The sequence below is a fragment of the Eschrichtius robustus genome, chromosome 2, assembly GCF_028021215.1.
Source record: "Eschrichtius robustus isolate mEscRob2 chromosome 2, mEscRob2.pri, whole genome shotgun sequence".
In the NCBI taxonomy this organism is placed as follows: domain Eukaryota; kingdom Metazoa; phylum Chordata; class Mammalia; order Artiodactyla; family Eschrichtiidae; genus Eschrichtius; species Eschrichtius robustus.
Window position 1 is genome coordinate 45,274,912 of NC_090825.1, and position 27,778 is coordinate 45,302,689.

At 39.0% G+C, this 27,778-nt stretch overlaps 1 protein-coding gene and 1 long non-coding RNA gene across 2 annotated transcripts; both read left to right on the forward strand.

Annotated features, from left to right (window-relative positions):
• The first annotated feature begins 4,561 nt into the window (after positions 1-4,561).
• On the forward strand, positions 4,562-21,533 carry LOC137756578 (uncharacterized). The gene is made up of 3 exons (XR_011072237.1): positions 4,562-4,625; positions 20,878-20,942; positions 21,467-21,533. It is a non-coding gene; the product is annotated as an uncharacterized lncRNA (long non-coding RNA).
• Positions 21,534-21,853: 320 nt separating this feature from the next.
• GAPT (GRB2 binding adaptor protein, transmembrane) lies at positions 21,854-22,330 on the forward strand. Its single transcript, XM_068532951.1, has one exon. It carries the CDS (start codon positions 21,854-21,856, stop codon positions 22,328-22,330), a length of 477 nt encoding a protein of 158 aa, XP_068389052.1.
• Positions 22,331-27,778: the final 5,448 nt, after the last annotated feature.

Below are 27,778 nucleotides of genomic sequence, written 5' to 3' on the forward strand. Positions count from 1 at the left end.
CACCAGCCAAGGGAGAAGATGTCCCACCTCTGGACCCAGAACGTGGGGGAAGCTGCAGCTTAGCTGTTCTGAGGGCGGGGAGAGGCTGGTGTGCTTCTCTCAGTGGCTGCCTAGGCAGTCCAAGTGGGACGGGTTTCTTCAGCTCTGCTGCAGGAGGCCAGCCCTGGCAAACAGTCTGGTGCCCGGAGTGGCCGTGTGGGTAGGAAGCGACCCGCTCCTCTTGAGAAGTCCCAAACCCACTTTGTCCAAACACCTCTCTGCAACCGCCTCCCACCATGGCTGCCACATCCACACCTAACTCAGCTTTTGTGAGTTCAGGGGTGCAAAGAGCAAGGCTGACTCTGGGGACTCAGTGTGGTGCCTGCAACCCGGGACCTCCAACCACTGGGGTAGGGGCAAAGCCCTGGCAGAGAAGGAGGGATCTGGGCCGCTGGCATCTCACTGTGGAGCTGCAGTGACAGGTTGGCAGCACAGAGCATATTTTTGTTTAACATAATTGTGAAAAACAATCAAACATATAGAATTGTAGAAAAAAGGGCACAGTGAATGCCCATACATCCAGCGCCAAATTCAGCAGTTGTTTACACATATTCCCCCCACTCTCTTGCATGCCATTTAAAAGTATGTTGTAGATATCATAAAATGAGGAAATTCTCACATATAGCTGTAACACTTTTATTGCACCTTGCAAAATAAACAGTAATCCTTCATATCTAATACCTAGCTCATATTCACATTTTCCCACTTGTTCCGCAGATGCATTTTATAGCTGATTTGGTTCAAACTAAGAGCCAATCAAGGACCACAGACTGCATTCTGTTATGACTCCTAACTCAATAAAGCTGCAAGTCAGTCCTTCTTTTGGCTTTTTGAAGAGACCGGGCTAGATGTCTTGGAAAATGTCTGTTTTCTGGATTTGTTTTATTTTTTTCCTAAAGGTTTCATTTAACATATTCCTTTGTCTGTATTTCCTTTAAACTTGAAGTTAGAAATGCAGACTGATTTAGGCTGGGGCTGAGCATGTTGTAGTAAGAATACGTCCTGGAGAACACTGTATAATGCCCATGTGTCCCATCAGGAGGCACGTGGTGTTGTCCCGCCATTCCTGATAGCCACTCTGCTCTCCGAGTTAAGATGCTGGCAGCCAGATCTCACCATTATAAAGCTGCAGGGAATCTGGGGGCAATGTAGGAAAATTTTTCCATCAGCCATTCACCTAATGATTTGATCCCACTTTGATGATTCTTAGTAGAACCAGTTACATCATTCATGGTTGCAGAATGGTGATTTTCTGATAGTGTCCGTTCTTTCTACATTTATTAGTTGCTATTCTATAAAAAATATTTTCTCATCACCAGAGGCTCGGAGGATGGGGGCAAGGGGAACTGGATGAAGGTAGTCAAAAGGTATGAACTTCCTGTTATAAGATAAATTAGTAGGGATGTAATACACAACATGATGACTGTAGTTAACACTGCAGTATGATATATAGGAAAGTTAAGAGAGTAGATCCTAAGAGTTCTCATCACAAGGAAAATTTTTTTTCTTTTATTTTTGTATCTATATGAGATGATAGATGTTAATTTAACTTACTGTGGTAATTATTTCACAATATATGTAAGTCAAATCATTATGTTGTACAGCTTAAACTTATACAGTGCTGTATGTCAATTATATCCCAGCAAAACTGGAAAAAACTTTCCTTATCAACTGGGGTTATATTGTTATCCTCAACTGTAAGAAGAGTAAATTAATGCGTTCCCTTTAATTACCAATTTTCAGAATAAGGATTCCAGTGTGGGCAAGGAAGTTTTTGTTTGCATGCTTACTTTTTTTTTTTAATACAACTGTGGTCTCATGAATTTTTTATATGTCTCAAGTGTATTAATCAATTATATTCACTTTTTAAAAAAATGCTGGCCCATTCAGACAGTAGAGGTAGGTAAATCAGGAGTTTAAATTGACATTTGTCAATTCAAATTTGACTTATAGGGTTTTATCTAATTCTTTAGATTTTATACTTCTTCTCTTAAAATGAAAATTTTATTTTATAGTGGCATAATCATTTATTTGCTTTAGCTCTATAATATACATAAAATGACTTCCAAATAACAATACCAATATTACTATTAACAATAAAACCACTGAATTTGAAGCTCTTTTTGACCTTAGAATATATCTTTCCAAAGGTTTGCAGCAAGAATACAATATTCTAGAGTGATCTAAAGTAATTGTTTCCTCTGTCTGGTTATGTTAAATTCTGATATACAGTTAGTATCTTTCCTTTTAAAATATTTTCAATTTTAGGGATTACTTTTTTTTTTAAATGTGTAAAATATTTACATGATTCAAAAGTCAAAATTTCATAAAAGTATACTCCAAGAGGTCTTGCTTCCATTTCTGTTCATTTAATACTGTTTATGTCCCAACCCCCATCCCTAACCAGTAGATATTTTCATTAGTGTTGGGTTTACCTTACAGAGTTTCCTTCTGAAAATATGAGCAGATATGTCTGCCTATCTATATCTACCTATCTACTTATCTATATATATGCATATATATATTGTATTCATATTCAAATACTTTTATTTCTCTTTCTTTCTCACACAAAATGTAGCATACCCAGTCCTCACTCTGAATCTGCATGAGACTCATTGAATCACCCAGCAGCTGGGCAGACAGAAGAGCCTGCTGGAAGATTGTGATTTTGCCTTTGTCCAGTGCAAGTTCAAGCCAGAGACAATTAGGTTGTTGGTGATACACTTGAATTTTATCTCAGGCTCGGGGTAGTTGAAGAAACACCTTCACACACAAATTTTAAATTTTAAATAGATTTTATTGTCATGCTGATGTGAAAATCTCTAGTTAAATGTGAGATCTTCAAGTAGAAACATCTGGTTGGTGTTTCTGAATGTAAAAAGAGATCAATAGAATTCTGAGTCATCCACCTAGGGGTGATAATTGGTTTTGTGAGAATGAGTCAATTCTCCAAGAGAAAAAATACAGAGAAAGTAACAAGTAACTAATTTTGTAGAAAAGTCAATTCAGAAGAGGATATGCATATATTGGAATGTTTCAAGGAGTGCTGGGGCACACAGATAGTTTCAAAGAAATCAATTTACGAATTCCCAGCTGTTACATGAACTCTTTCCTGAAACTCATCTGCCTGTGAAGTACCCCGTCTGCTTGTTCTCCTTTCCCAATTTCTCTTTCACAACTGCCCTTCTCCCATTTTACAGTAGGAGAGCATGCCTCTCATCTGTGCATCCATCCTTCCATCCATCCATCCATCTATCCAGAATTTTACTCTTGTGCATTTCCTCCAGGTGTAAACGTTACTGAACCAGGTTCGTTTGCTCGACACATGGCAAGCCAAATGCTGAGACATGGAGGTTGGCAGCAGATAAAGGGTTTATTCACGAGGCAGCCGAGTGAGAAGATAGGAGAACAAGTCTCAGATTTGCCTCCCAAAGGTGAGGGGCTCAGGATATTTATAGAATAGAGAAACAGAGTGGTCTTAGGTGTGGGGAAAGGAGATTGGAAGTAGGAAAAAGGTGAGGTAATCAGTGTTCTGTGCAGGCATATCTGAGTTACATGCTTCTTCGTGGGATGCATGATCAGAAAATGGCGGTGTTAGCAAGATCTGAGGGTGGAGTTTTTGGCCCTCTGACATCAAAAAGTCATCTGTGGGACACTCATGCAGGCCCAGTTGGAGGGTCAGTGGTCCCAAACAGCCTTAACTTGAACTTAGCTTGAACTTGAACTAAACAAATACTCCAAGTTCCTAAAAAAAAACTTAAGCAACCATTACCATAGCGACCCATACGTTAGAAGTATTATCTATAGAGGACAGTTAAAGGAGGCTTGCGACATATCGTCTAGGCTACCTGAAGTTTGGAGGGTAAGCAATTTGCAGGAACAATTAAAGGGAGCTTAGTCAATGAAGACAGGTTACAGGGTATCATTTATTAAGCAAGTTATAGTTTAAAGGATCCTAATTAATGACTGTCCTCAGTTTCATGAATACCTCTGGAGTATTTGTTCCCCAGAACAAAGGGAAAGTTTGAGACTGCAGAGCTTCTGCAAGAAGCTTCCTCCAAGTGGCAAACCTGCGGCAAGACCTCATGCCTCATCATTTCTTTTCTTTTTCCTTTTTTACTTCTTTCTTTTCTGTGCCGAAGACTTAGAATTTAGAAGCAAGATGGTTGACACAGAGACAGGTTTTAAGACATTTATTTGAGTTGGAACACAGTCAATTTTTTGATTGATTTGTTCGGCAGTGAAGACTGTGTTTGCCAATTAAATTATATAGTGGAAGTTTTCAGTAAACTGAAGGTGCAACTCCATAGTTTTGTCAAAAATGTATTAGAGGCACATATACAATATTCACTGTGTCACATATTATATTCCTTGTGACCCTTAATCTTATGAAAAAATTTACATATCAACTTAAAAATGTGTGAGATGTTACATAATTTTCAAAGTTATTTTATTATGGGGTACAGGGACCAAAACATTTGAAGTCCTGTGAGTTAGAGGACCTGAAGAGACAGAAAAGGACCAGAAAAAGTCAGGGGCAAGGAAGAGAACCAGAAGGGAAGGCAGAAGAGACTCCAGTCCAGGAGGTAAGTATGATGGCAAAAAAGAGGGGTAATGAGAAGTGCTAAACATTGCAGAAAGGTTAAGGAGAATAATAACTAGATACAAATCTTTGTGAATGCAGTTTCTGCAGGTGGGATAGAGTTAATAGTCTGTTTAGATCAATCAAAAAGTTGGGCAGTGATGACAAGGAAAATAGAATACTGTTTATAATACTATGTGCCAGATCACTGGGGTTAAAATAGATTTTGTAACTGAAAGAGCAATTCAGGATGTTGGACAATGAAGACTGTTTGAAGGAATACAGTGGCAGGGGGGCAGGGGACATAGAGAGAGGAACTTGCCTTCAGGAGAAGGAAGAGAGCTCTTCCTCTGAAACTGGCGGGAGAGAGCAGAGAGCTGTTGAGACAGCTGGAGAGGAGGGAAGCAGCCAGAGCCTCCAGCTCCAGGTGACGGCCTCAGTGAAGGAGAAAGGGAGGTCCTGTGCTGAGAGTAGCCATCTGGGTGGAGAGCAAAGGAGTCCAACGACTGCTGAGAAGTTATGCCAAGAAATTTCTAAGAGAGGTTTAGGAGAGAGGACCACTTTAGGATTGTTGCTCATTGTAATTTTCTTATGAGTTTTTAAAGTGTAATTTTGTCAATACTGTCCCCTTTAAGATTTCTATATTTTTCAAATTTCCTACAATGAACAAGGAATAAAGAAATTTTTTTTCAAAATAAGGGGTTAAAAAATAAAAGATCAAAGAAGGTGCAGGTAAACAATGTCATCAGCCTACATCAAACTAAAAAGCTTCTGCACAGCGAAGGAAATCATCAACAAAATGAAAAGGCAACATACAGAATGAGAGATAATATTCGCTAACCATTTATCTGATAATTCATTAATATTCAGGACATTAATATCCACACCTAATAATAATAATAACGCAATTAAAAATGGGCAAAAAACTTGAATAGACATTTTTCCAAAGAAGATATACAAATAGCCCACAGGTACATGAAAAGGTGCTCAACATCACTAATCATCAGGGAAATGCAAATCAAAACCACAATGAGATGTCACCATACACCTGTTAGGATGCTTATTATAATAAAGACAAGAGATACCAAAAGCTGTCAAGGATGTGGAAAAATGGAAATCCTTGTATACTCTTGGTGGAAATGTAAACTGGTACAGTCACTATGGAAAACAATATGGAGATTCCTCAAGAAATTAAAAATAGAACTACCATATGATCTAGCAATTCCACTTCTGGGTATATATCCAAAGGAAACAGAATCATAGTCTTGAAGAGATATCTGTGTCCCATGTCCACTACAGCATTAGTCATGATAGCCAAAGTATGGAAACAAGCTAAGTGTCCATCAATGATGAAGGAAGCAAATGTGGTATACGTAGACAATGGAATATTATTCAAATGCCTTAAAATAAAGGAAATCCTGTTATTTTCAACAACATGGATGAACCTGGAGGGCATTATGCTAATTGAAATAGACAAAGACAAATATTGCCTGGTACCACTTATATATGAAATCTAACAAAAACATCAAACTCATAGAAACAGTAAAATGGTGATTGCCAGGGGATGAGGGGTGGTGGGGGAAATGAGGAGAGGTTGGTAGAAGGGTTTAAACTTTCAGATATAAGATGAATACGGTCTGAGGATCTAGTGTATGGTATGGTGTCTATAGTTGACAATACTGTGCTGTATAATTGAAATTTTCTAAGAGAGTAAATCTTGTGTTCTCACCAAGAAAAAAAAGTAAATATGTGAGTGATGACTGTGATAATTCAATTGGGGAATCCTTATATGTATATCAAATCATCACATTGTATGCTTTAAATGTATCATAAGGTGTCAATTATACCTCAATAAAGCTAAAACATTTTTAAAACAATGTCCTCAGCAAACCCCCTTGGTACTGTAACACAAAGGAGGAGTCATTGCATTTATGTGGAGTATCTCAATGTTTCTGAGTTTGTTTTGCCAGTTTGAGGAGGCTTATAAAGATGTCTTCTGAAACATTAGATGAGTACTTTCAAGCAGCCTACCCACAGCTGAGCCGACTAGCTGGAACAGTCAGCCATACTACCCGCTCAGATTTTGCTGGCCCTGAGTATGATGGTTTCTAATGATCAGTGTGCATAGAAGTCATGCTTATAACAAAGATAGTGATGACTTGGCATGTATACAGGAATTGGGTGTGAAAGAAAAAGGTTCATTGCCAAACCCAGATTTTTAGCCAGTAGAGGGCAGTCTTCTCTAGGTTTTGGGTTCTACAGCATTTGCTCCTAGTTTTTCCTAGTGGTGATGCAAGTATTAAAGATAGATAAAGCCAGACACTAGGTAAAGTGATAAGGACACATTATAATCAGTAATCTACTACTGCAGTAGGGAAAGGAGTTCAGCGTGAACTGAACTCAACTTTGATTTATACCGAGATGACTGAGTGTTTAAAGGGAGGATGAGAATGGGGGTGTTGGTGAGCAGAGGCTCAGCAGAGTCAGGAAGGTGAAAGCTTACAAAAAGCAGGACGAAGTGGGGGTAGGTCCATATGAAACCCATCTGGGTTTGCTAACTGGCACTTATCAAAATTAGGCTCCTACCATCCCACAGAGACTGGGAGGTGGGGTCTATCTTTAAGTGTTGGCTGGAACAAACAGTAAAGTCTTTTGGCAGCAATGAGTTTTCTCAGGCAGGTACTTTAAGGGGGTGTGAGGGTCATCCTAGGGGTTCAGTCTTGAGCTACTAGAAGCTATGTTGCTATTTGTTCAAGTCTTTATAGGCCAAGGTTGAGGCCTGCTTGAGAAAGGGCTTGAGAGGAACCTGGCTAGAGTTTGGTCAAGGAGACAATTTTTGTCACAGGGAACGGTATTAATACTAGTTTTATTGACAAAAATATAATTCCACTACCTTCTTCTACCAGTGGGACAATGCTGGTACTTCTTGACTTATTGACAATAATTCTGCTTTGGAACTGCCTTAGATCTCCACAGAATTTGGGAGACAACTTGAGAAATGGTTCTCTCTGTCCTGAGAGAACTGTTGTCTTGTCCCTGTCCCTTTTCCTTTAAAGAATCTTCAAGAAGAGAAAGGGTCACTTGTGTTTCTTCACAAGACTCCATAATGTCCTTCTGTAAACCACGCATCAGCCGGCAAAGAGAAGTAGTTAACCTCATTTGTCACCTCCACTCCGGGAGAGGACAGGCAAGCTTGGCCTAACCCATCAGAGCATCATACACCCTGAGTCAAACAGTTCTTCCAAGAACTGATTGAAACCTGACTCAGGCCAGTGGTCAATTCTGGGACTTCTGGAACTATTGAGAAGTCAGGCACTCTTGCCACTAAACTGCCAGCTGTAGATATAGCAAGCTTGGGGCTGCAGGAGATTCCAGCTGGAGAGGGCCTGCAGAGGAACGGGGGGTGCAACCAAGAGGAGGAGGTGCCATTGCTGATGACATTTCTTGAGCTGCTGGATCCATCCACTTCATGTTGTTTTATCTTGGTTTGTTCTAATTTATTTTGAAGTATTTCAAATATTCAAGAAGGTATGAAAATTATTGTAATCGACATCCATGTACCCATCAGGCAGTTTGGGAAATAAAAGATTACCAGTGAAATTGAACTCATGGACTTTTCAGTTATAAAGGTCAATAAATCTATTTTGTGTAAGCCAGTTTGAGTTGAGGCTGTGTCCCTTACAACAGGAGAGTTCCAACACATATCCAGTAAACTATGTCCTAAGATGATCTGAAAGCATAGTACATAAACAAATGTAAAAATATAAATAAATGCACAGTGCATCAGTCACAGTTTTAGTTGCAAGTAACGGATCCTATTGAAGCTGATTTTTTACCTTTTTTGAAAAATTAAGACTTTTGTTTTTAGAACAGTTTAAGGTCTATAGCCAACTTGAGGGGAAGGTATAAAGATTTCCCATATACTCCCTGCCCTCACACATGTGGGGCCTCCCCAGTTATCAGCACCCCCTACCAGGGCAGTACATTTGTTACAACTGACCTATACTGACACATCATAGTCACCCAAAGCCCATAGTTTACATTACCGGTTCAGTCTTGGTGTTGTGCAATTTACGAGTTGGATAAATGTATAATGTCATTTATCCATCATTAGGGTATCATAAATAGTGTTTTCACTGCCCTGAAAATCCTCTGTACTCTGCCTATTCATATCTCCCCCCTTCCCCAATCACAAGCAACCACCGGTGTTTTTACCGTTTCCATAGTTTTGCCTTTTCCAGAATGTCATATAGTTGGAATCATACAGTGTGTAGCCTTTTCAGATTGTCCTCTTTCACTAAGTAATATGCATTAATTTTCCTTCATGCCTTTTCACGGCTTGATAGCTCATTTCTTTTTAGTGCTTTAGTATTCCACTGTCTAGATATTTATTTATCTATTCAGTTACTAAAGGACATCTTGCTTGCTTCCAAGTTGGTTTTTTTTTTTTTTTAGGGATGTTTGCATATTTTATTCTTTAAAAAATTTATTGACTAAAACATTCTTTAAATTCTATAGTGCTTTACAATTTTCAAAAGTTTCACACACGTTACTTCATATAATCCCATAATAACCCTTTATCCCCCTACCCTTATGTTGCCCCTCCCCCTTCCCTCTTCCCACTGGTAACCACTAGTTTGTCCTTTATATCTGTGAGTCTGCGGTTTTTTTGTTTTATTCACTAGTTTGTTGTATTTTTTAGATTCCAGATATGTGATATCATACAGTATTTGTCTTTCTCTGTCTGACTTATTTAGCATAATGCCCTCCAAGGCCATCCATGTTGCAGCAAATGGCAAAATTTCATTATTTTTTGTGGCTGAGTAGTATTCCATTGTGTATCTGTATCTATCTATCTGCTTGTCTGTCTGTCTGTCTATCTGTCTACCTGCCTACCACATCTTCTTTATCCATTCATCTGTCAATGGACACTTAGGTTGTTTCCATGTCTTGGTAATTGTAAATAATGCTGCTATGACATTGGGGTGCATGTATCTTTTTGAATTCGTGTTTTTGTTTCTTTGGATATATACCTAGGAGTAGAATTTCTGGGTCATATGGTACTTCTATTTTTAGTTTTTTGATCTCCATACTGTTTTCCATAGTGGCTGCACCAATTTACATTATTATAGCAGAATAAAGCTGCTGTAAACATCCTTGTGCAGGTTTTGTGTGGACATAAGTTTTTAACTCCTTTGGGTAAATACTAAGGGGCATGATTGTATGGTATTGTGTGGTAATTGTACGGTAAGAGTATGTTTAGTTTTGTAAGAAACCACCAAGATTTTGCAACCTTTTAAGCCTAAGGACAGAAGGTCTCAGTGAGCCTGGCCCTGATACTTTCCTATACTTGGCTTGTCTTGACAATATGCTGCCAGGATACTTGAAGCCCCTTTTTACCCCACAGAAATCCTCTTCTTTGACCTACCCCTTAAGGCCATACTCAGAAGCAGAAAATACAGAGCACCCTTTGTCCCTGACCCTGTCTCCGCTAGACATCCATGTCTAGTCCATGCTAGAGGCCTACCAGCTGCTTGACAATAAGCTGTACATTTTCATGCCACTTCCTAGACCTGTCCAGAGACACGCCAGCCCACCAGAAGGGACTTTGTATGAACTCAAGGAGGCTGAGGCAACCGGTGGTCTCGTGGCTCAACACAACTTCTCTTCTCCAGAGAGCCTCATTTAACAGTGGAGATCTTGCCATGTCTACATGAACTGAGTCTGTGCTTGCTCTGCAGTTTTCCAGACTATTTAGTGATATATACATAGGTGGTGAAACTGTAACGAAAAGCAAGGAATGATTAACAGAAAAAACCTGGATTGCTGTTACTCTGGAGATGAGGGAAGACAGTGTCATAGGGTGGCGCAAGTTTGGGGCTTCCAAAATAGTGGTGATTTTCAGTTTCTTTACCTGAGTGTTGATACATACACTGATGTAACATTGTGCTAAAGGGAGCAGCTAATGCAGGGCCTAAAGGCAAGAACGAACTGAACGCAGTGGAGGGTTCGCAGACAGCAAATGTGTCTGGGGTTCAGTGAGGGAGGGAGGAAGCAGGGGCCAGATTATGAAAATCCTTGTCAGTAAAAGTGGGGTAATTCCAAGACTACAGGAAGCCACTCAAGGGTCTTAGTAAGCAGGGGGCTGATGTGGTCTAATTTATGTTTGAGAGATATCACTCTGTCAGCTTTACGGCAGTATTGGAGGGTGAGCAGGGTAGGATAAAGAAGCAGTAAGAGGCTGTTTCATTTGTTCAGGCAGAGATGGTGTGGTCTGGAATAAGGACATGTCCGTGTACATACAGAGAAGAGGGCAGACTCTATGTGTAACAGCTTACTAAGTCCAGTCAGAGCTAAATGTGAGGTCATTTCCATCACCCTCCCTGGTAGTCACAAGGGTTACCAGCCTCAGGCCATTTTAAGCATGTCACTCCCCTTCTGTGAATTGTTTAATCTGGTACATCACAGGCATTTGGTTACACAAAGAGAAGGAGGGCAGTTCATAAATACCGTAGAGGTTAAAAGCACTTGCTCTAGATTCAGGTCACATGCTGTGAGTTTGAATTCAGGCTCTGGAAAGAGATATGGCCTTGGGTAGGCCTCAGCTTCTTCATCTCCAAACTAGTAAATAACACCCATCCCTATTCTTGCAGAAATTAACAAAAGAAAATCCACATAAAGAGATGAGAGAATGGTCTGACATATGCTCAAGTGTGAAATCAATGTGTATGTACTATTAGTGCCATTTTAGCCATCATGCAAATTCTTGGCAGTTTTTAGTAACATATATTTTTGTGGTGAACTTTGAGCACTTTGCAGATTTTTTTTTACAACACTACATTTCAAGTTCTCTTTATTTATTTATTTTTGGTTGCATTGGGTCTTCATTGCTGTTTGTGGGCTTTCTCTAGTTGCAGCGAGCGGGGGCTACTCTTCATTGTGGTGCACAGGCTTCTCATTGCAGTGGCTTCTCGTTGCAGAGAACGGGCTCTAGGCACACGGGCTTCAGTAGTTGCAACATGCAGTCTCAGTAGTTGTGGCACACAGGCTCAGTAGTTGTGGCGCAAGGGCTCAGTAGTTGTGGCTCGCAGACTCTAGAGCACAGGCTCAGTAGTTGTGGTGCACAGGCTTAGTTGCTCCATGGCATGTGGGATCTTCCCGGACCAGAGATCGAATCCATGTCCCCTGCATTGGCAAGTGGATTCTTAACCAATGCGCCACCAGGGAACTCCCTCAAGTTCTCTTTTTATAGTGAAGAAAACTGAAGTAAAGAGTTAAGCGGTTCTCAAGATCATACAGTACAGAGCCATAGAATATTAGTTCAAAAGAGGCCTGACTGTTCAATACTGGCTTGCTGGGGACTTTAAATACCTGAAGACCTTTTAAAAACTAGTAATGCTCAAGTTACACCCTCAGAGATTTTGCTCTAATTTTTGTGGCCTGGAACCCAAGCATCAAGATTCTTAAAGCTCCTTAATGAGATTCCAATGAACAGCTAGAGTTAAGAACCATTAACTCATTAAGATCCATTTTACAGAGAAGAAATTGAGGTTCTCTGTGATTAAATGACTGGCTCAAGCTAGTTAATGTTAGAGATACGATAGACTCTGAGGACAAGAAGGAGATGGTCTTCAAATTCTGATAAACTAGCTAATAAAAGGAACATATTACGGTGAGATATGTCTCTTAAGAATGAACAACATGATGTTAGCCTGCTCTACTAACGAGAAGCCAGTGGTCTACAACGAAGCATAGAAAATGGGTTTCAGAGACATCGACTTGGCTGGGCATAACACTGGCTTATCTGAGACTATTAACAATTTATGCCTCACCACTAAATGCCCTCGTGCTCTGGGTGAATGTTCACCAATATTTACCTGAAGATGAATTGGCTTCCAGAGTGTGTTTCCCACAGGGAGAGAAAAAGATGCCCTCTTTATTGGGACCCTTTTAGACAGGTCCTCTGCCCTACCCACTCCGTCACTGTTTGTTGTTTTCTTCACCCTCTACTCCTCCTCCTGGGAATAAAGTTATATAGGGCACCATCTCAGTTTGGGGGGAAAGAAGTGACTCTAAACAGCTACTATTCTCTCTCTCCCCCTAATCTCCTGCTCAGAAACAGTGTATAACTCAGATCACTCAGGGTCTTCAAGCAAAGGCTTGAGAATATGCTTTCCTCTGATGAGTGAGCCTCCCCTAGTACCTGCTTCCCGTGCCAGGTTTGAAATGGTAATAGTGATTGACACTGTTCTTGGGAGAAAGGTGTCTACATCCAGTCTGACTACAGTGTAAAGTTTCAAAGTATGTGCAGTTATTTTTAAAGTAATGATATGTTATAATGTACCTTGCAGAATTTTCTGAAGAAGTTGGCAGAATCAACCAGTGACTGATTTGGTGCCTATTATTAATCCTAGTTTATAATACTCTCCTCCTCAAATGAACAAAAACCAAAAATCTGTTGAAATAGTTTATCCATTATTTGACTTGTGAAATTATATACACAGTCTAAGATGAATGGTGTATCTTCTGTTGGACTGCTAAATTATGCAGCTTTCAATTTTTTTCATGAAGAAGTAAAATGTTTTCAATTTTTTTCAGCTTTCCCAATGTCCATTTATTTTAATCTGGAGGAATAAAAGGGGAAACAGCGAGGGGAGGAGGAGGAGTGTTGTTCAACTGAAGTTGAAACAAGCTTCAAGTCATGTTATCTGATATGCGCTAGCAATTAGGAAAGACTTATGATGAAAAAGGAGTTGGAGTGAAAGGAAATATATGCTAAACATGAAAACTGATTTGAAATATCATCTTCTGAATGTGATGGCCATTTTTATACTATTCATTTGTACTTAGTAGAATTTGAAGGAATCTTAGGGATTACTGAATCCATTGCTGTTTTGTGGATGAAGAAAGCAAGATGGAGAAGTCATATTATTTGCCCAAGATCACAGAATTATTCCTTTTAGGTTAAATTGCTTTATACCTGTGTTTTTAGATTGAATATTATTTTTCAGCAACACATCCCTTAAGTAAGTCAAGGTGTGCCAATGAAAGACCATATTTATAATCTCAGAAAGTAGAAATTCCCTGCTTTGACTGGGTGGCAGCTCAAGTTTCATTAATAACTCCCATCCTTCTTACCACCAGCCTTTACCAACCTTCAGGCTCAGGAAGCTCCAGATAAAGTTATAACTCATCCAGCTCAAAGTCTACCTGCAATTTAGCAAAATTTCCCCTCCCAAATTAGTAGACCAGTTTACCAAAGAAGATGGTAATCTGAATGAATAAAAACATATATCTAGCTACCTCAATTTTTCATGACTTTTAAAGGTATCGTCTTACTCTTCATCTCCAGTTTCTTTTTTTTAATTAAGATACATAATGTAGTGCATAAATCTGAAATGGACAGCTTGATGAATGGTTATATATAGATACGTCTTTGTAGCCACCACAAAGATCAAGATATAGAACATTTCCTAGCATCTGAGACGGCTCCCTTATATACCTCCCAGTCTATAATAATCACCTTTCTTCCGACTTCTACCATTATATGGTTGTAGAAAGCTTTACGTGATTTCAGGAGTGGAATCATACAACATGTACTCTTTTGTGCATAGCTTCTTTAATTATATATTAAGTTTGTAAGATTCATCCATGTTTTTGTGCATATCAGTAACTTGGCTGTTTTCATTGTTGTGTAGTACTCCATTGTGTGGATTTACCATGCTCCATTTACCCACTGTATTGTTGATGGACATTTGGAATGTTTCTAGAGCTTTGGGACATTATGAAGAAAGCAGTCATAATCAGAAACGACCTTCATTTCTGTTGAGTATATACATAGGAGTGCAATTCCTAGGTCTTTTTACTTTGTTTTTCTTTCAGTGTCTTCCTTTTTAGCCCTTGACCATAATCTAACCTTTCTAAGTTGTTAAATGAACCATAACAATATACATCTCTTTAGTCCTGACAAGTGTTTCAGGTGGCAGATTTCATAGCTTAAAATGGTCCACCAATAGAGTAACATCTTTCATGGTTCACTGCCTATGGCATCCCTGATGGATTTTGCTCTCTCATTTTCTTATCTCTAACTTCCTGTCATATATATTCTGACTTAATGTAAGGAGAGAAAAGCAGATATACTCTTGAAGGGGACATCTAGGGACTTTCTTTTTATCTATTCCTCACGGAGGTGATATACTATAGAGGAAAATTACTAGATCAGAATCAGGAGACTGTTTTGATATCTGGTCTAGATTTCTACTTTCTATGGAGTAAATCACATCACTTCTCTGAGCCTCAGAGGGTTCAATTATATCAATAGTTCCCAAACCTGGCCACAATTCAAAATCATCTGAGGAGATGTCAATGTCCCTTTTTCTTATGAAAGTGGGACATGTTTATGAAAAAAGATCAAATAGTATAAAAGACTGTAAAATCAAAAGTAAAAATTCCTCCCCCCACCCCCCGCCATAGCCTGTGCAATCCCTTATTCCTCTAACTCAGAAATTCCTTGGTATTGTTCTTAACTTTTAAACTGAAGATCCCTGGGCCCAACTCCAGACATAATGAAGCAGAATCCCCAGGGTCCTATGAATTTGTATTTTTTTTTTAAGTTTCATAAGTGATCTTGATAGACTTTCAGGTTTGGGAATGAATTCCTTGACTAAATAATATCTCAGATCTCTTCCAGTAAAATCCATTCCCATCCCCTCAACATTATATGATTTAAGTTTGCCAGCTGCTAACAGGATTGACACTAAGCATAACTGAAACAACAGTGGTTCTATTTTGACCTCTTCTTATTCATGCCTTCTCTCCTCACCTTCAACTGCTCAATTTCCTCACTTTAAAATTTTCTTAACTCCTTGGCCCACACAGTGAAACTTTACTAGTTGAAAAGCAGTGATTCATTCCATTAAAACTCTAGTTGCTTTTTGGCTAATACCATAAACCCATCAGTATTAATGAATTTTCTAGCTAATAATAGGCTACCTTTCCCAGGCAACATAATGCCTTATGCTAAAATGTATGCTTCCATAATGCCTTTAACCAGTAGCATGGAGTTTGGGGGCTCCCTACAGAATATCCAGGAAGATGTTTTTAGTTAGTCATGCTTTCAAATAAAATCCACATTCACAAACATTTTTCCACGTCTGTCATCACCAATATTACTCAGTTCAAGTATCTGAAAAAGTACATGGTTAAAATAAATAGATATTAACTGACACAAAAGAAATTGCTAGGAATTTTAATCACAGTTAAGTAAATTGGTTGTTAATCATCAAATAATAGGAGAAGAAAGATTATCTGGATAAACTATTCAGTCCAAATTACACTAGAGAACAATTTACCTCCCACACCCTCTGCTACCCAAAGGACATGGTGGAAGGAAAAGCAGGAAAAGAAAGCCTAACTATAATTGCTATGATTAAAAAGGGAACTGTAAGAAGACAATAAAAATGTGTCTTGCTAGGCCACAGATAGGAAGGTAGGAAAACAGAACTCAAGACATAATATCTGATCCATACAAATGATGATTATACAATAATTCTATTTTGAAAAATATATATATATAGCATCTCTTCTGTAAATTCAAAGAATGGTTATATCTATTACTTAAAAATAAATCATATCTAGAGAAAAAGGCCAGAGAATATCCCTTCATTTTATTTATCTTTAGAAAAACTAAAGTGATAAAGGGTTAAAACTTTCCTAAGTTCAAACAGCAAAATCCAGATGAACTTCCAGCTGTCCTGAATTCTAGAGTAGACTGTATAATCTTACATAAATATTGTATTTATTACATTACTTGCAGGTTGTGTGCATGTGTGTGTGTATTATTACTTGGAAGGGTGGCTAATGTTGCAGTTAAAATATTGGTAGACTGAAGATTGAATTCACATTTCAAGCTTCACAACTTCATAACCTCCTTCACTCTGAGATCTTTGCCTAGAACACTCCTATTCTGCCTTGATTATCTCCTTCGTGTTCTGTGAGGCTTTGCTCACGTCTTCCCTTCCCTGACAACTGTGAGCTGGGTGCCTCTTTTCCTTGCTCCCACTGTTCCCTGTGCATAACGGTGTCTTTCTTAGCTCCTACTGTCTTGATCTGAAAAGATCCGTGGGTACAGCCTCTTCACTAGGCTTTAGGTGCTGCAAGGGAGTTTGTTCACTATTGCATCCCCATTGCTTAGCATAATGCCTGGCACAATGACAGTGTCCAGTCAGTATTGACAATATTGTTCTTCGAATGTCCAATTGGTATTTCAGTAACGAAATCTTTTAAACTGCCTCATGCAAAGTTCATCCTCTGTGCTTGAAAAAGTTCCAGTACAACATAAAAGGCAAAATTTCCGTTACTTTATCATCTTGTCTGTCTAATTCAGCATTTCCCATTTTGGTATTCCACCGAGTTGTCCTCTGAGAGGTGCTGTTAAATAAGGGTTCCGTGATGGAGACTTGTCATTCAGCCTAGCGAGACAGCTAGTGTGGTGACTTTAGCACACAGGTGATTGAGGCAAAATGCCAGCCACACAGGGGGAGTGAGTACCTCACCACTCTGCCTTCCTCCCCTCCTCTGTAAGAAAGGACGAATAGAGTCCTCTCCTATCAAGTTGTCAGGATTTACTGAGTAGCGCACAACAGATTTAAATACATAGTATAGTGCTCAGGAAATGCTGGCTACTATTATTAAATGAAGTTAAACAGTTTTTCTTTCATATTTGGTTTTGTTTTGTTTGCTTGCTGTAGGACTGCTCATAGCTTTTAGTATGCTGAGTGCCTATGAGTCTCCAGGTAAGCAGTACTTTCCAAATTTACTTGATGAAACTTCTACTAGAAAATTCCAGAAGTAGTACACTTTGGAATATACTTTAGGAAATCCTGTCTTATCAATTTAAAAGAATATTAGCATATTCTGAACCAAAATCGGGACACTGGTTTGACATGTATAGATGTAACCTGGGGCACTGGTACATAGTACTTGGAACAAGGACTGTTCTAACATACAAGCAAATAAATAAAGACCTATGCATTACTACATTTTAAAATATTTCTTTTTAAAAATTTTAAAGTGCAAATAAAATGACTTATTTATTCTAAAGTGAGGACTGCCTGAAGATTACACACAGCATTAAACTTTTAAAAAGTTATAAAAATTAAAAGGTAAAATGCACACTCTTTTAGGTATTGTAGTGGGTTGAATGGTGACCTCCCCCCCCCCCAGCCCCCAAAAGAGCCATCCAAATCCTAATTCCTGGAAGCTGTGAACAGAACCTTATTTGGAAGTAGGGTCTTTACAGGTGTAATTAAATGAGGGGTCTGAGAAAAGATCATCCTGGATTATCTGGGTGGTCCTACATCCAATGACAGTGACCTTATAAGAGATACATAGAGGAAAAGACAAGAGGAGAAGCCATGAGACAATGGAGCAGAGATGGGGGTGATGTGTCTACAAGATGAGGAACACCGGGGATCACCAGGAAGCACCAGAAGCTGGGAGAGAGGCCTGGATGGATTCTCCCCTGGGGTGTCCAGAAGAACCGCCCCTGCCCCACCCCCCCCTTGATTTTGGACTTCTGGCCTCCATAATGTGAGAGAATAAATTTCTGATGTTTAAAAAAAACAAAAATAAAGTGGAGATTGCAAATATTGCTCCAATAAAAAAACCACCTAGGCTTTATGCATCATTTTCTGATATAGTTGGAGAATTATTACTGGGTAAAGATGAAGGGCTGGACTTCCTTACTCAAAAACTCGTGCAATTTATCTTAGTTCTTGTGCATCTGATAAGAACTTCCTCTAGAGCCAGGAAACTTTGCAAGTATGAAATGATGTGAAAGGAGGAAGTAAAGAAGGAAGTAACTGACCTACGTGAAAAAGAGGAACAAGTTCTAAACAAAAGCAGGTTTAGCACATAACCAAAAGAAGAAAAGAAAGCTCGGCATACCAATCTCAAGGTAAGTAAGAACCTGCTTTAAGGTGTTTGTGTGAAATGAAAACTATAACAAACTAGTTCATTTTAAATAATCAATGGCTTTTTATCTTATCAAACACAGTTTGTAGAATTAGGTGGCCATAGTTGAAAAACCACTTTACAAATTGAGAGTGAAGTTAATGTTTCTTTACTAGTATAGAGGCTCACAAGGATAAGAGTGTGCTTTGTTGTTGCCTTGGTTTCAAACAGAAGGGCAGTATCTGACTGAAAACTTCAGAAGTTTGTCAACAATTTGTGATTTTAAGACAAATAATTGTTAGGTAACCTGTTGGAATTGTCTTCCAAAACAGAAGCAGTCTTCTTTCAAATTGGGCAAAGTGAAACCTATAAGTTATATTCGAAGGACTCTTGTTTAACATATGTATCCCATTCTAGTAGGTCTTTATTCATGTCTTGCAGGGCTTTTCCTATTAAGTTATTTTGAAGAAAGAGGACGGATGCATTTATTTTCCTGTAAAATGTCTCCTTGTCTTTATCTCAGAGAACACTACTTTGACAAACAGCTTTAATATTGGGAATGTACTGGAATGTCTACATAGAAGAACACAGATGGTTAAAAATAAATTCTCCTCTCGAAAATCCAGAGAGCCATTTATTACCTTATCCTCAGAGGACAATAGTTAGCCTTCCTCACTGCTGTTGCAATCCTGGCAGCTTTTAAAAAGCTGATTAATTTCAATCAATATGTGAAATTTAGTTCAAATATGCTGGCAAATATTTACTTAAATGAGTTATCATTTATACCATGAAATATCTTACATATGGTCAGTTCTCAGCTGTTGCAAAAAAGGAAGTGGGCTCCTAATGGTTAAAGTCACTTGCCAAACCTTTGCCTTTGAACACAAGCACTGTGTCTGGCCTTTTAAAGGAGGGAACCTACAAAAGTTCCAAAGAGAGTAAAAGATGTTGCAGACTGGGGTGTCTGTCCCTATAGTTTTATCAAATAAATGTTATGAGTTAACTGCATCTCCTATTTAATTTCGTATTTTATGTGAAATGCCAATTGAAAATTTGCATACTGATGTATTCTAACCTTGAACAAATTTAGAAAAGTTCACTGTTGTACATGAGTTCCTACTGAGAGCAGGGCACAATTTCATGGGGTTTCTTTTTTCCTGTTTATCATTACTATTTTTATCCTAATGCAGGTTGCTCCCTTCATTAACACATATTTAACAAGCTAGCTATTCTGTGTCTAGTACTGCTGCTGGTAATATAAAGATGAATAAGATACGATTCCGAACACTCAAGAACCTCAGAGCTAATCATCTATAAAAATTTAGTGATGGATGTGCTTGATAGACATTCATAGAAACGTGGGTAGGAATAATATTTGGGGGAAATTTTTTACTTGAATCCAGATTTAATCACTTCTTAGTCATTAAAGAAGTTACTTAACTTTTTTAATCCTCTCTTTTCTCACATATAAAATGGGCATAACAGTAGTATCTATTTAACATGACAGCTGTGCATTGTAGGATTAAATGAGATAATCCGTGTAAAAGTGTTTAGAAGCTGACCCCAAATAACTAAATATTATTGATGATGACATTCAGTGAATGATGATAATCATCTCATAAGCACTATGAAATTGGATGACTATAGTTAACCATACTGTATTATTTATTTGAAAGTTGCTAAGAGTAGATCGTAATGTTCTCATTACAAGAAAAAAAATTGTAACTGAGCTGATGCATATTAACTAAATTTAGTGTTTTGATCAATTCACAATACACACATATATCAAATCTTGTTGTACACCGTAAACTGATACAGTGGTATATATCAATTATATCTCAATAAAACTGGAAGAAAACAACAACAATAATGAAAACAATATTGGATGTAAGTATTTCTGTGACTAGGCTAAAAACATACAGTACTAATACTTTGTTGATAAGATCATAATAGAACATTCAGCTGAGTTGAACACTTCCATTTTTCTCTCCTCTTTGCCATTTTAAAGCATCAACAGGTAGCACTCTAAAATTATCTTAATTAAATGAAAGTTATTTGCTGGAAGTTGTGAGAAGACTAGTGATAGGAAGTCTTTCAAATTTTGTCTTAAATATTTTGGTTTTAGGTATTTTGTGTTACATCAAAGAGCTCTTTTCTTTTTTTAAGTATACACTGTACCTTTTAGAAGACATGTCTTGAGTTTTAAACTGTGAACTTAAACAATTAGATGCTTAGATTTGGAGTCTTATGTTTATTTAATCATTCATTCAATAAATATTGACTGAGTGTCTTTTTTGTGCTAGGTGTTGTGCTTTTCTCTAGGAGTATTCAGAGGAAAAGACCTGATCCCTGCCCACCATTTAACCAGGTAGGAAGACGCACAATTTGCTGTAATTTAGATTGCCATGCTATAATAGAGGACTGACTCATTAATATGGGGATACAGAGGAATGTGTGATTAAGTAAAAGACATGGTCGCAGATCACTACAAAGAGGGACAGGCAAGGTTTCACAGAGGAGGTGATAGGTAATGGAAATGATTGCACATCTATACTCTTATCTCTTTGCTCCTATTGTGTTTGAAGCATTATCTTTCTCTTGAAAATTATTAGCCTTATGGTCAAAAACTATGTTGAAATCTAAGTGATAAAACCACTCAGGCTTCAGCAGAGACAGATTCTTTTAACTCTCCCCCCACCACACACACACACACAACAGCTAGTACTATATTTTATATTAAAACAAAAACTCACTAAATGCAACAGCTAGTACTGTATTCTATCCTGAAGGAAGAGCTCACTAAACGCTGATGCTTAATGTAGTGGTAGAAATTGGCAGATTTTTTATTATGCTATGTAATAAATATGCAATTAAAATGTTTCTAATTTACAGCAGGCACGTGGATGGCAGATCGTTCAACCTTCCCTTCCTTGAGTTTTCTACTCTGCTATTATTTTCCATTCATTTGTGCTTCATTTTGTGATTCACTGATAAAAAAGGAAGTGGAGTTGAATGAAATCCCCCCGACACAGTGCAATTATACAACAACAATTGTATAATCATCGGCTACAACAAGAGCCAGCTTCCAAAATCAAGTTTACTCATCTCTCCTCTATGTACACCAGGACTTTGCCATGATGTTCTTTCATATCTGAAACAGAAATGCCTAAAAGAGCTTCCGAAATTACTTTCAAACCATATCCTACAAAGAATTACAGTGGACTGTACCTGTGAATTCATTAAGCGCTACACCATACTACAAAACAGTACTGTGCAGAAATGCTGAAAAGCTGTGGAAATACTTCAGTGGCCGTTTCCGTAGGAATTTCCCTTCTTTTACTGTTGGTGATCTGTGGAATTGGGTGTGTTTGGCACTGGAAACAGCATAATAATACAGTGCAATTTACCTTACCAAAATTTTTGCAAAGGAGAAAAAGGAGAAAAGACTATACTAAAAGAGTCTCTTTGAGCCCCCAGGTTATCGGCCCAAGACATAAAATCTCAGTTCAAACCCAAGACCACAGCTCTGCTGGGAAGGACACTAACATACATGACAACTATGAAAATGTGGAAGTGTGTCCTCCCCAAGCTAAAGAAGAAACAGACAAGGGAATATATGAAAACACTTGGCAGACCAATTTCGAGGAACATATCTATGGAAATGAGACACTATGTGACCATTATAAGTTGAAGAAGCCTAGTGCTTCTGAAGAAGCTCAAGGCGAAGACATATATATTCTTCCGGATTCATATTAACTTTTCAAAATGTGGGTTTAGTTATTGGAGGATAAATATTTGCTGGAACTTTTATTGTACTGATAACATTATTAATCAAGTTCTTCTGTTGAAACTTAATGATCTCTGTTTTATCTCCACCCTTCTGAATCCTCTCTGCGTGTATCAGTGTGGATTAATTCTAGATATCCTCTCCACCCTCCTTGCCCTGGATTAATTCTGCATTACGTTTCATTGATTCTTCCTTCTGAACATTACTTGTTATATTTTTCTTCTTTTTCTATCTCCACCATCTTTTCTGGCTCAGGATTGTTGTCACAGTCTGCTAACTAGTCTTTCTGGCTCTAGTTTCTACATAATCAGTGATGCTGCATCAATCCCCGTGATGTTGCCAGATTCATCTGCAGAAGATATTCCCAACAGCCACCTCACTCCTTTGCATATAACCTCTTAATGTCGCCTCTTTGTAAAAGACATACTACTCATAATTCTAACTCCAGAATTCATGATTTTACCCAGTTGGTTCAAATTCACTTTTCCAGTGACTTCTACTAATCTCTCACTTCTTTGTTTTCATCAGAATCATCTGAAAACCTGCCGAACCCATCCCTCCTCCACAGCTTTGCTTGTCCACCCCCTCTTAAGCCTGCCTCGGATCATAACTTCTTCCACAAGTTTCTTGAATCATTCCAAACCTACATTTGCCTTTTTTCTTTTCCTGATCTCTTATAGATCTTGCTGCCTGTTCAATTCTTTGGGCGTTTAAACATATGAATGATTGCAATGGCATTTTAATATTTAGTGTCATATGAGAATGTCTTAAATTCCCTACTAAATAGTAAGGAACTGTCTCATATTCATATTTTAGCTCCAATACCTAGACCACCATATGAGGCACTCAATATTATTCAGTTGACAAGAATTGAACTGTATATTTTACTAAGTCCTTTTGAAAACAATCTAATAAATTCATCCATCCAAGGAATATTTATTGAGTACCTTATATTTACTTCTTACTGTGCTGTACACATCAAGGGGGTAAAATAGTGAAAAGAAAGACATGGGTCCTGAACATATTCTGTCTAGTACGAAAGAAAAGACAAAAAACAAACAAATACTATGCTATTTATTAAGCTATGATATCTCTAAACCCACCCTTGGATATGCTGCTCTAAATTGCTCAGGCTGGAACTCTGCAAACTATCAATACCTTTTTCCTTTGCCAGGTGTATCCACGTTAGGATCTGTCAATAGCAGGCAATGAGGAAGAATGGTAGGCAATAAACAGGAAGCAAAAGGGGCCTTGCTCCTTCTCGTTCTCCTTGCTGTTCTGAGAAGGTACTGTTGCCATTTAACTTACTCCAGCATCACTGGTTGTTCACAGTTTCTAGTTCTTCCAGCACTCCCAGAACCAGCTTCTTTGCACCTCGTCAGAGACGCCGGCACCAGCCAAGCAGCACCCTTTCCTTGGTATCTGAGAACCAGCCCCTCAGGCCCTCCTCCAAGCTCCTGAGGGACCAGCAGGAAGCAAACGGCACCTCGAGCTCTGTGTCCCAGCCCTGCAGGACACCTCCTCCGAGTTTCTGATGATCCCCAGCCTTAGGTATGGTGGCTATTTCCTGCATTTCCTGTCTCTCTGGTACCTCAGTGCCCTCTTTTTGTCTTTTCAGTCTACTAGTACTTTTTTTAAATTGATGCTTTATATTCGGTTCTCCCTTTTCAGACAAACTGGTATGGTTTCCAGTGGACAAACTGGTATTTCCCCAAGTGGACCCTGAATGATACAACTAAAAATGGTGTAGTAGGTGTTGTGAAGAAAAAAAAGCTTTCTGTTTTTGAGAACAATGGCGTTCGTTCAGTAGGGAAGAGGATTTGAATTTTAATAAGATGGCCGAAGGAGGCCTCTCTAAAGGCACACCTAAGCTGAGACCTGAGGGTGAAAGGGGTTATGTAAATGGTGATGGGCAGGAAAGGAACCAGCATATGGAAAGAATCTGAGGCATGAAAGAATGTATGGTGCTCTGGGAACTTAAAGAAAGCCATGGTGTCTGGAGCTTAGTGAGGGAGGGCTGAAGTGACACCTGATGTGATGGCAAATGGGGGAAGAGTAGACACAGCGTAGCTTCTCGTAGGTCTTGGTAGGTGGCTTGGACTCTGACGTGGGTGCAAGTGGAATCTAAAAAATGATTTTAAGCAGAGGAGTGACAACATTACATTTTTAAAAGAGCTACCAGGGTGAGAAATGACTGGAAAGGGTCAAGATGGAAGAGCTTAAGACAGTACAGAATATTGCTCAGTAAGTTACTACTCATTAATGAAAATCCATAAAGCCTGGCAAGGTTTGAAATGGCTCCTATTCACTTTCTAGAGGAGAAAAGGATTTATGTTGATCTCAAGCATTTATGTTGGTCCTGGAGTACATGGTCGTTTTGAAGTCTCAAACAGTAAGTTTTTTGCTGGAGGAATCTATACCCATGCCTACCTAGTACTCAATCATAGGAGCTGAAAATAACCTGCCAGAAACACCACCAGAGAGTATCTCTGTCTTGGTAGGATGGTGGGAATCAGGCTGGAACGAATAGGGGATTTAATCCAGAACAGCTGAAGCGGTATTATCTAAAGGGATCACGAGACTCACTGTGGAGGTGAGCAGCCGCAGGTGGGTACTGGAGGAGCCGCCTGAACAGTCTGGTCTGAGCACTCATCGGGAGGTGGTCAAGCAAGGTTTTTCAGTGAGCTAAGCAAGGGCCCATTTGCTGTGAGATCAATAGCGGGTTGGGGTATATTACTCTACCCTGTTATTGGGGTACATTATTATTACCTTTATGATTGAAGTGTTAAGTCAGACTGAAGTGAAACGTTGCAAGTTGCAGGCGTGAGCGCCGGGTCAAGGAGCCCGGTGCTCATTGTTGCTGGATGTTGGCCATGAAATCCTGCAGAGACCAGCTACGAGTCACGGGGTGTGAACATGCCGACATTTCTGTGAGTACGTCGTAAAGCCGCACTCATTATATTTGACGCTACTGGGTCTTTTTCTCCCACCCCCAACTTCCTTCCTCTTTTAATTGTGGTACATGTGGTTACTTTTGCTAATAATCTAACTCAAATGCAAACTGCTATTCTCAGCCGATGTAGACAAACTTTGTTCTTTTTATCTCTCAAGGATGATTTTCACTTTTGAGATTTTAAGAAGGTACAGAAATATTGTAAAGGATGCAGATAGGAGATAGAAATTTGAAAGGGGAGATGGGGAAGAAGGTAGAGAAAGAGGAGGAGGAGGAGAAGTGGGGGAAATGAGAGAAGGAGAGAGCGAAACGAGAATAGGAAATAGGAGTGGGATGGAGAATGGAGGGCATGTATGGTAAAAAGAGAAGTTGAATGACAATTTCATTTACCCCCTCTGTTGTTTCCCCCCAACACACACACACACAAGAATTGCTAGTAAGGTAAGTAGATACAAAAAGAAGGAAGAAGTTGTCTGCCTTTACTGCCTTTCTAACCTTGTTGAATGTAGATAACAATTGGCTACTGGTAAACATATTGGTAATTGCACCCATCCTTGTCATGGAAGTGTGCTTGTGTGATCACGACTAGCCTTCTCGCTGGTCCTCAAACTTGCCTGAATTCAGGGACATTACATTCTCTCAACCCTGAATGCTTTTCCTCCAGATATTCACACTGTGAACTCCTCATTTCATTGAACTCTCTGATCAAAGGACACCTACTCAGAGCTGACCCCCCAATCTGAAATGGCCCCCTACCATGAATCTCAGACCCTTTTCCTTGCTTAAGTTGCCTTCATAGACTTATCACTACCTGACAAGTGTTCTTATATGTTTATAATCTGCTCTCTTTACCTAGAATGTAAGTTCCATGAGGGCAGAAACATTTTCTGTCTTACTCCCTGCTTGATCACCAGTACTTGCTTATAGGATATGCTCAATTATGTTTGCTGATCAAATCATTAAGGTGTTTTCTTGAAGACTAACATTTTTAGTGAAATTGCTGAAATACTTTGGAAAATAACAAAATGGGAAAACTTACAAATATTATTTTGAACATGACTAATATGCAAGGATATATTAAGCCAGATTTTAATAGAAATTCAGTGCCATGAGACTTCTTTGCCGTTTCAGTACAAGTGAGCTTTGTGCCACATCAGTAGAAGGAGCAGAGCAGATGGGGCACTTAGGCCAGTGGGGAGACTGGACATTGGGTTCCGTGGAGGAAAGGGAAAAGAGGGGAGAGATGACCCTATTTCCACATTTTTAACTGCTATTCTAAGCCACAATAACCAGCTGGTTTTTTACAATTCAGGGAGTTATAAACTCCATCATCCCCTTTTAGTGCTTACATTGTGTTATCACTTTGCAGCATGGTATTCTTGTTCCCTCTCTCCCCTCAGCTCTTTTGCAAGTTCCTTTCCTCTTGTACACCCATTCAGCACAGTGGTGCGCCATGAGGCTTTCCTTGGCTCCCAGCTTCTTCTCACATTTCTTCCCCATGTGACTTAGACATTTATGCCTGAACTCTCCTGCCCCCAATGTCCTTTGGAAGTATTTGACTCACATAGCTCACCATCTAATGCTTATTTCTATGCAGTATTATCCTTCAGACATCTGAAATTCAGCATGGGCCAAACTGATGGCTAGGGGTCAAGGCGTGGGTGTCACTCAGATATAGAAATGAAATTAATGATGGGATCAGAGATGGCTCAGAGGTAAAGGGAGGGTATCCACTGCACGGGATGCTTGCTAATAATTTCAGAAGCTGACAGTTCAGAATGTCCCAGTGTCAAAAACTTCAGCCTCAAAGTATCATGGTGTCAGTATACCATGTACTGAGTAGCTGCCTCTTCAACATTAGTGCCTGGCTCAAACAAACAAGATTTGTCCCTGTGATCCCCAGTCACTGAATTCAGGTGGTGTCACATTTAGCAAACAGTGTGTCTCTCCTTCTCTTCCCCTGACTGCTGACTGATGAGCTCTGAAACATAAGACTCTGTGTGTAGTAGCAAGAAGGGGTCCAGGGCTTGCTAGGCATCAGGCTAGTGGACTTGTCTGATGACTATAGATGTATGGCTCAGTAGTGCTACTTATTTCACTTACTTCAACATTTTTGTTTGTTCCTTATTTTTACATCTTTTTAGGATAACTACATTGAGCTGACCTAAAAAATCAGTGGTTAGTGGACTAAATCATGAAAAAAAACACAGACCACAGGCCAGGGATTTTAGAATTTGTCCACTTTAAGTGAATGGTTATCTACTGATATCCCTGTGAAGGATAGGAAAATTGCAAATACAGCTTGAATAAAAGCACCTTCTGGTAGATGCTTACAGTTGGATAGACAGGAAGTTGCAGAACACCAAATTCACGAAATTTATAACAAGGGACTCTCATGATCTAGTAGGATAAAGTGATTTCAGGCATGTAACAAATATTTGTGAAGCACCTGTGATGTACCAAA